At 44.7% G+C, this 10,354-nt stretch overlaps 1 protein-coding gene across 1 annotated transcript; it reads left to right on the forward strand.

Moving 5' to 3' along the window:
- The first annotated feature begins 6,045 nt into the window (after positions 1-6,045).
- On the forward strand, positions 6,046-9,403 carry LOC134222307 (uncharacterized). The gene is made up of 3 exons (XM_062701449.1): positions 6,046-7,068; positions 7,309-8,012; positions 8,104-9,403. Exons 1-3 carry the CDS (start codon positions 6,046-6,048, stop codon positions 9,401-9,403), a joined length of 3,027 nt encoding a protein of 1,008 aa, XP_062557433.1.
- The last annotated feature ends 951 nt before the right edge of the window (positions 9,404-10,354 follow it).

Below are 10,354 nucleotides of genomic sequence, written 5' to 3' on the forward strand. Positions count from 1 at the left end.
AGCAAGTCGTGTTCTTGAAGCTCATTTTTCCAACCCACCTAACGTTGTTTTTTGATAATATTTATTATCGAATTATCGCAAACCAGTTTTCCGAACCATCACTCAATTGTCCTCCGGTGATAATTTCTACTCGCGAGTGTTATCACGGAAGAATATTCAATATAAAATCTACGAAAAATCGATTTGTTTTCTTTTCTTCACCGGCCATCGCTTTTCGTTTTTTCGCTCATCGCGCCGCCTGCCGTTCGTTCTGTAAATTAAACCTGTTTACATACAACCGCGATGACTAAAAAGTGCGACGGCGATCCGTGCTTTGGCGGTTCAACCCGATGTGGACGAATAGAATGCATGAAATGCCACAAGCAATTCCATTTGAAGTGCGTTAGCCTAACCGGGAATCAGTACAAGGCTGTACGTGATTGTCCCGGTGCACTCTGGTTTTGTGCGATTTGCCGTAATAGTGCCATGACAACCGATACACACTCAGACGGTCCTGACGGTGCGTATGCACTGATCCTGCAACGCATCACATCGGTGTTGAAACTTGTAGGAGCTCAAATTGATGTTTCTCGTTCCATCTGCCGGGCCATCGGATCTACCTTTTCTCGACCGAGCTGCTATAACCCACCGCCTCGACCAGCAGATAGCAATTCCAGAAATTTTCACGAAGAACTCGACCGAATGCAGTTTGAATTCACCGAAGTTTTCAACTCTTTCATCAATGGTTCCCCTCCCCCAAATGCCAATGCAGCAAATAAACGCGACCGGACATCCAGTTCAACATCATCATTCCCGAGGAACGACAAACGAATGAGAGTTGACGTTTCAGTTGGTACGTCTGATCATACCGATGTTATAGTTCCTCTCTTTGCAGATGCTGATGATTTCTGCGCTCCAATCACTGATATCTCTGCTTCCACGGGCAATAATAATAAAACTGCATCCGCTGCTCGCATTTCCAATGCCACCACTTCCGCACAACCACCGTCCGATCAAGCCAAATCCGTTCAAGCCGCCTCCGCCCAAACCACCTCCGATCAAGCCACCACCGCTCAAGCCACCACCGCTCAAGCCACCACCGTTCAAGCCCCCACCGTTCAAGCCACCTCCGCTCAAGCCACCACCGCTCAAGCCACCACCGCTCAAGCCACCACCGTTCAAGCCCCCACCGTTCAAGCCACCTCCGCTCAAGCCACCGCCGTTCATGCCACCTGCAACCATGCTACCACCGCTCAAGCCACCCACGGTAAAGCCACCTTTGCTGCTGTTGTTGCCACATCCAACAACCAAGTGTCCCCAAGCATCAGGAGTCGATCGATTAGCACCGATAACGCAACAGCATCATCGTTTCCAGCCACATCAATGAACGTACCATCGATTGTATCATCTGTTCCACCGCATCAACATTGTACTGATCCCACTATATCAACAAATCAAGTGAGATCCATTCCCTTGCCATCAAATTATCAAATTTCGATGCCTTGTCCAAGTAGCACACACTATTCATCACAATTGAATACCGCCTCCTATAATGTTCAACGTTCTGTTAGCAATGTAAACTCAGGTAGCATCTCACACACTTTACCTCCGTCCGGCCCTAGTCTTTCTGTGGCTCCACCGTCCACATCGTTTAGCTGGTACTACCTAACGAGATTCCAGCCCCATGAAACTCCTGATAATATTATATCATTCATTGCTAGCAAAGTGAGTTGTGATCGATCATTGATCAGCTGCCTGAAATTAGTAAGACATGATCGTTCTGAAACCATGCCATTAACGTTTGTGTCATTCAAAATAAGCGTTCCTGCCACACTCGAAGCAACAATAACCTCCCCACAATTTTGGCCTACCGGGGTCTCTATCAAACCTTTCTCCACGCGCAACACATCGCAAAAAAAATTTTTATTAGCAGGACGCAATCGGCTCTCAGCGCAGAATACACCCTCACCACGTCAACGTGTTGCCTCACGGGCCAACCGCCAGCAGCAGATATTTCCTCCGCTTCAATCACCCCTAACGTTGCCGATCAGAACTGCACAGCCTCAAATATCGAATCAAGCACAGCCCAGAGTACTACCCCAGTACGCAAGAATAATTTCAACAATGGTATGAATCAAAAATTGTTGATTTACTACCAAAACGTTGGAGGAATTAATATGCGTGTCTCCGATTATCGTCTCGCCAGCTCTGACTCTAGCTATGATGCATACGCTTTAACCGAAACATGGTTAAATGCAAATACCATGTCCAGTCAGGTTTTCGGGGGATCTTACAGCGTTTTTCGTTTGGATCGTAATCCCAACAACAGCAATAAAAGATCGGGCGGAGGGGTGCTTTTTGCACTGCGATCTAATTTTAAGGCTAGGCAAATATCAATTCCCAATACTGACGCAGTTGAGCAAATTTGGGTAGCTATAAGTTTTCAAACCCACACTTTGTTTGTTTGCGTTCTTTACATTCCACCTGACCGCACGCACGACACGAATGTAATCGATCAACACATCGGTTCGCTCAACTGGATCATTTCGCAAATGAGTATCAGAGACAATGTATTGATACTTGGCGACTTCAACCTACCTAATATTAAATGGAAACCGGGCCATTCGCAGTACCTCTATCCTGATGCCTCTCGCTCCTCGATTTGTCCAACAGTCGCAAAGCTTATCGATAGTTATAGCTTGGCAAGAGTTTCTCAATTAAACTTTGTGCAAAACAACAACGGTCGGATGCTCGATTTGTGTTTCGGTAGTATCGAGGGAGATGTCAAATTTTCATTAATAGAAGCTCCGTCTCCGCTCGTTAGATCGTCGATTCATCACCCGCCTCTATTGATAGAAATTTGCGGTGCCATACCTTGCGTGTTTAAGGATTCTTCCGAAGCAGTATACTATGATTTCAAAAATGGTGATTATACTAGTATGAATACCTTCTTCTTGGACATAGATTGGCGCACCATCATCGACCAGGATATTAATTCTTCAATAATTGCATTTAGCAATATTGTTTTGTATGCCATCGATCAATTCATTCCGAAGCGTTCCCGCAAGTCTCCGCCAAACCCACCTTGGAGTAATAAACATCTGAAGCGTTTTAAAAGATTAAAACGATCTGCTCTTCGAAATTACTCGAAGTTCAAATCTCGCCATTACAAACAAATCTACCTCTTGGCAAACTCCCGTTACAAACGTTTGAACAAAAGGCTATTTTCCGCTTACCAAAGAAAAGTTCAACTTAAACTTCGGCATAATCCCAAAGGATTCTGGAATTACGTCAATGACCAGCGAAAAGAATCTGGCCTACCTACCGTCATGTCTATGGATACTACTGAACGTTCATCTACCGAAGGAATCTGTGATCTTTTCAAAAGTCATTTATCAAGCGTTTATACTCAAGAAGCTCTGGATGCGGATCAAGTTCGTACAGCTGCTATCAACGTTCCTGTTCGTCCCCCAGTCGGTAATCATCCGTTCGTCAATGCTGAAATGGTTGAAAATATTTGTTGCTCAATCAAGGCCTCAACAAGCTCTGGACCTGATGGTATTCCTGCATTCGTTCTGAAGAAGTGCTCCGGAAGCTTATCAAAACCTATCTCAACACTGTTCAACCTATCGCTTCAAAATGGGACATTCCCCGATCACTGGAAATACTCCTACCTTTTCCCTGTTTTTAAAAAAGGCAACAAACGGGAGGTCAGCAATTACCGTGGTATAGCCGCCTTGTGTGCAATTTCAAAGCTATTTGAAAAAGTAGTTTATAACTTTATGTATCATAACTGTCGCGATTACATCTCTGAATATCAACATGGATTCATGCCGAAGCGCTCAACAAGTACCAACTTGACCGTCTATACATCGTTCATCATTCGAGCTCTGCAGAAAAGACAACAAGTGGATTCAATTTATACTGATTTCTCCGCAGCATTCGATAAAATCAACCACAAGATTGCGATTGCTAAGTTCGGACGTCTCGGTTTCTCTGGACCTTTCCTCTGCTGGCTTGAATCTTATCTATCCGGTCGTGAAATGGCCATTAAGATTGGCGATTCCATCTCATCATACTTTCCCGCTACTTCAGGTGTACCACAGGGTAGCCACCTAGGGCCGTTAATTTTCCTAGTTTATCTCAACGACGTTCACCAGCTTATAAGATCATTTAAGTTGTCCTTTGCCGACGATTTCAAACTTTACTGGATTGTTAATGACGCTTCTGATGCCTATTTCTTGCAAACTCAGCTTGACGTGTTCATCGATTGGTACTTAATGCTGACAAATGTTCAGTGATCTCATTCTCGCGCAAACGCTCCTCGATTGACTACTGCTACAAAATTGGAACAACGAATCTTAAAAAGAACGCGTCGTTAAGGATCTGGGCGTACTATTAGATTCAAAACTATCTTTCAACGATCATGTCGCATTCGTGTCCTCCAAAGCTTCTAAGATGCTTGGTTTCATTTTCCGCATATCTAAAGACTTCAAGAATATCCATTGTTTGAAAGCACTGTATTGTTCCTTGGTAAGATCGATTCTAGAATTCTCTTCTGTTGTTTGGGCACCGTTTTACCAAAACAGTATATTGCGTATCGAGGCAATCCAACGCAAATTTGTTCGTTTCGCGTTACGGCATCTCCACTGGCATGATCCAAACAACCTACCAAGTTACCATGACCGCTGTAAGCTCATTGGATTAGAGTTGTTGAGCGAGCGTCGGGATATATCAAGGGCTTTATTTATTTCCGACCTTCTTCAATCAAGAATTGATTCCTCCTATTTGTTTCTCTCTTTTGAACCTTAATGCGCCTTGTCGTCAGCTTAGGTTCAGTTCTTTTTTGTTCCTCCAGGGTGCTCGTACAAATTATGGACATAACGAGCCATTCACTAGTATGAGCCGTATCTTCAATCGATGTGCTACTGAATTTGACTTTCACCTTTCTCGTCCCAATCTTCGGAAAAAGTTTTGCCGAATACTTGCCGCTTCTAACACAAACACCCTTTGATAAATAGTTAGTCAGGATAGACATTAAGTATTCTTTAATTGTAAAATTGTAATAGTCTTAAGAAATATTGTATCTGTTGGAAATTGTAATTTCTGTTGATATAAAAGAAGAGGAGGTTTTGCGCCCGCTTGAGGAAGGGATTTTGCTCTACTCAAGCGGGCTTTTCCCTGCTCCAAATAAAGAATAAAGAATAAAGGATTATAGAAAGGAGTGCTTTGTATGTAAAGGTTCTTGTCCGTCCCTCGTAAAGTGTAAAAGGTTCTTTGAGCTAAGCTACGAATCAAAGTGGGCAGTAATACGCGAAGCAAAACTGTGCCGTAAGTGTCTACACAAGCACAATGGAACGTGCAGACGACAAAACAAATGTGAGGTTAACGGATGTACTTATCTGCATCACCCACTACTCCATTCCGAGAAAGTCTCTGGAAATTCATTCCATACGGAATCTGCAGTAAACACCAGTTGTAACGTTCATCAAGCCCTGACAAACAATGTATTGTTCCGAATCGTTCCAGTGGTACTTCACGGTCCGACGAAGATGATTCGAACATACGCCTTTATCGACGACGGTTCGGAGCTCTCGTTAATGGAACATTCTCTGGCAGAAGAACTTGAATTACAAGGATCTAGAAATGCGCTCTGCTTGAAATGGACAGGTGGTGCGCGAAGAATGGAGAACGAGTCTCGCAAAGTAGAAGTCGGAATTTCTGCGAAAAATACATCCCAAATGTACAAACTACCGGATGTTCGAACTATTCAGAAGCTTCAAATCCGACCGCAAACCCTAATAGCCTCTGAAGTACAAAGTCGATACAGTCACCTTGCTAGGATTCCTTTTGATTCATACACGGATGTAACCCCACGAATCCTAATTGGTCTGGACAACGCGCGACTAGGGCACGCATTCAAGAGTCCGGAAGGTAAACCATCGGAGCCAGTAGCAGTTAAAACTCGTCTGGGATGGATTATCTACGGGACATACTCTTCCAATAACCATTACGAAAGACGAAAACCTCCACATAGCTATGAAAAACTATTTCACTCTCGATAGCATGGGTATCCAAAATCCTGACAAACTATTGCTTTCCGTAGAGGACCAGCGTGCCATGGACATTCTTGAAGCAGTGACAAGGCCCAAAGATGGGCGCTTTGAATCGGGTCTGCTTTGGAAATATGACGCTGCGCGGCTACCCGACAGTAAGGCGATGGCTCTCAGGAGATGGGAGTGTTTAGAGCGGCGAATGAAGAATGATAAATGTTTGGCAAAAGCACTCCGCACAAAAATGGCCGAGTATGTGCAGAAAGGTTATGTCAGGAAATTGACTGCAGATGAGTTGAAAAACTGTCAACCACGCGAGTGGTACTTGCCAGTGTTTCCGGTATACAACCAAAACAAACCAGGAAAACTAAGGTTGGTCTGGGACGCAGCAGCTACAGTCCACGGTATCTCCTTGAATTCAGTTTTACTGAAAGGACCCGACCAGCTAAGTTCCCTATGGTCAGTGTTGATCCAGTTCCGAGAGCATCGAGTTGCGGTATGTGGAGACATAAAAGAAATGTTTCATCAAGTTTTAATGAGAGCAGAAGATCAGCATTGTTTGCGATTTTACTGGAAGGAAGATGCCAAGAACATGTCGCCGGAAGTGTACACAATGATGGTGATGACATTTGGCGCCTGCTGCTCACCATCAACAGCCCAGTATGTCAACAACATCAACGCGAAGAGATTCAAAAGCGAGTTCCCGCAAGCAGTCGATGCGATAGTGCGAAAGCATTATGTTGACGATATGCTTGCTAGCGTTGAAACGGCGGAGGAAGCTATAAAGTTGGCGCAGGAAGTGAAATATATACACGCAGCCGGAGGATTTGAAATGCGCAATTGGATATCGAATTCGTCGGTGGTCTTGGCTTCCCTGCATGAAGGAGCGGCTATCGAGAAGAATCTCGGGATTGGACAAGAAAATGTAACCGAAAAGGTATTAGGCCTTTGGTGGAACACAACTATGGACTGCTTTACATTCAAGGTGTCGCCACGATACGATGACGATCTGCTATCCGGACCAACTAAGCGTGAGGTACTTCGAACACTCATGATGATGTTTGACCCGCTGGGATTCATTGCCCACTTTCTAATGTACCTAAAAGTATTATTGCAGGAGATTTGGAGATCTTCTGTTGACTGGGACACCCCCATTGAAGTGTTACAGTTCTAGAAGTGGCTAACATGGCTGAAAATTCTGCCGGAAGTAGCCAATGTCCGGATTCCACGTTGCTATAGGGTATCTGCGTCACTAAGGAGCGGTTGCAATATTCAGCTGCATACATTCGTCGACGCGAGTGAAAATGGATTTGCGGCAGTAGTATATCTCCGATTTGAGGAAGGAGATAACATAGAAATAGCGTTCGTCAGTGCAAAAACACTGGTAGCCCCGCTGAGATTTCTCTCCATTCCTCGTTCAGAGTTGCAAGCCAGCGTCCTTGGAATGCGTCTGGCCAACAGCGTCGCACAATCACTGAACTTTGGAATAAAGAAGAGGTACTTCTGGACCGATTCAAGAGACGTTATCTGCTGGCTCAACTCCGACCACCGGCGATATAGCCAGTTCGTAGCATTCCGAGTCAGTGAGATATTGGAAGTAACTGACAAAGATGATTGGCGATGGGTCCCAACGAAACAGAACGTCGCCGATGAAGGAACTAAATGGGCGCACACGCCAGATCTCAGTCCTTCAAGTCGTTGGTTTAAAGGTCCAGAGTTCCTTCGACGATCCGAAACCGAATGGCCTTCCAGTCGTCAATGTGGAACAACGGATATGGAACTGCGTGCACACCTATTGTTACATGTCTCCACAACAGAATCAGTCGTCGATCCACAGAATTTTTCTAAGTGGACGACGATGTTGCGAAGTACGGCCTACGTGTTTCGGTACATATGTAACTCGAGGCAGATGATCAAAACAAAGCAGCGAACCAGTGGACCAAACCTGCGAGTACGCCGAAGAACTAGCTATCCTCGTTTGTAATCGTCAGAGTGGTTCAACGAAGCCTATTCCCAAAAGCAGCTCTATTGCCTATTTCTGTCCTTTTCTCGATAAATTCGATGTACTTAGAGTTCAGGGCCGAACCGGGGCCTGCCAGTTGATTGATTATGACGTAGTTAACCCGATAATCCTTCCTCGTAATCACCACGTTACTCGGCTGATAGTTCATCACTACCATCGAAAGTACCATCATCAAAACCATAACACTGTTCTCAACGAAATTCGTCAGCGATACAGAATACCTCGCCTCAAGTCCGTGTACAACGCAATACGGAAACAGTGCCAGGAATGCATGAACGACAGAGTAACTCCAATGCCACCAGCCATGAGTGATCTGCCGTCAGGACGTCTGGCCGCCTACTCTCGTCCATTTACGCATATGGGGGTGGATTATTTCGGTCCGATTATGGTAACAGTCAACCGTAAAACGGAGAAACGCTGGGTGCTGATAGCTACATGTCTAACCATTCGCGCCATCCACTTGCAAATCGCACACACTCTTAGTACCGATTCCTGCGTCATGGCTCTGCGCAACGTTATCGGCAGGAGGGGCACACCGGCGGTAATATATAGTGATCAAGGTACTAATTTTCGGGGCACTAGCAAGGAGCTCAAAAGTGCACTGGAAAACCTAGATCACCAACGCCTGATGACTGAGTTCACTACACCTCACACCAGCTGGAGCTTCAACCCACCAGCCTCTCCTCATATGGGCGGCGCGTGGGAGCGTCTCATTCGCACAGTTAAGCAGAATCTTAGCAAACTGAAGCCAAACAGCACGCTTTCCCACGAGGTTCTTGAAAACGTGCTTATAGAAGTAGAAAACGTGGTAAACTCAAGACCACTAACCAGTATCCCTCTTGAAGATGATGAATCACCAGTGCTCACGCCAAACCATTTCCTGCTGGGATCATCTAACGGTTTGATGACATGGGTACCCTTTGATGACAGTCCGGTGGTACTCCGGAACTGTTGGAAGCTTTCCCAAGTTCTGGCCAACCAGTTTTGGAAACAATGGCTCCGAGATTATCTGCCATCGATCACACGCCGCACCAAATGGTTTAGTCCAGCAAAACCCATTGAAGTCGGTGACATCGTCGTCATCGTGGACCAGAATTTCCCGCGTAACTGTTGGCCGAAGGGACGGGTGATAGCCACGAAGTCCGGAGCTGATGGTCAAGTAAGGTGCGCTACCGTCCAGACAGCCAGCGGTATCTACGAGCGTCCAGCAGTGAAGCTCGCCGTACTAGACGTAGGCGTCTGCAAGGATACACCTCTGGATAATCATTCTGGGGGGAGTGTTGATCCCGCCACGTCCAGTGATCCGACGAGCCCCATCGTGCCCACTCCTGTGAACGCGATCGTCTAAACGTATCCACACCCAAACCGCAGAAAGAGGATTGTCTGCCACACGAAAGGTCAGAAGACGAGTCTGCGGTCAGCGCATTGTATTTCATCGTAAACAAGATAGCCTTTGTTGACAAACTGAACTACGTCCAAGAAATTATTTTCTAAACTTAAGCCAAAATATCTCACAAAAATTGTTAAAAATCTAGTTAATTGCTATCCCAAAATCAGGTAAAAGCTAATTGAACTCGCAAACTATCATTGTAGTTAGTAAAATTAATGCTGGGATCTGTTGATCTATATATATTTTACAGTGAATTCTAACGCTTATTCGGGATTAGAAAACACAGCTAACTTGCATTCCCAGGCTGTTTTTAACATAAGGTGAGGACATTCAATTTCCTATCATCCAGTATACTAAAACGACCATAATTAATTAGCTGGTGAATAGTTAAGCCCGTGGGACAAAATTTGAATCCATCCATCTATCAGAGTTGAAAGACCAGCGGTGAGATCCTTTTACGATTTACATCTTAAGTTCGATAAAAGAAAACCCCTTTAATATCAGTAGGTAACTAATAACGAGAAATCTCTCGACACGAATTGTTAAAACGATTGCGAATTCGAATCACCAAAAGTGAGTTGTAGTATATTTGTGCTAAATTGAATCACCATTAACCTTATTTATAATTCCGCAGGAATTTTGTAACTCCCTTTTATTGGAATAAAGTTAACGAAATCTACTGGTTCGTTTATCGCTCAACAGCGCCATCGGTGGCGATCGACCACCTACAAAAAATTGAATCTTCCGTTGAAAAGGTGAACGATGGAACATATGTTGAGTGAGACGTCTGTTTCTCTGTGCTATGGGTCTTCCTCTATCAAAAGTTCGGTTTTGGAGAACAGAAAAGAGTACCTTGGCTTTTGGGGAGTCATCATAATAGTAAACAATTGCACATAAACACTGATTAAA

Source organism: Armigeres subalbatus, chromosome 3 (assembly GCF_024139115.2).
Source record: "Armigeres subalbatus isolate Guangzhou_Male chromosome 3, GZ_Asu_2, whole genome shotgun sequence".
Lineage (NCBI taxonomy): Eukaryota > Metazoa > Arthropoda > Insecta > Diptera > Culicidae > Armigeres > Armigeres subalbatus.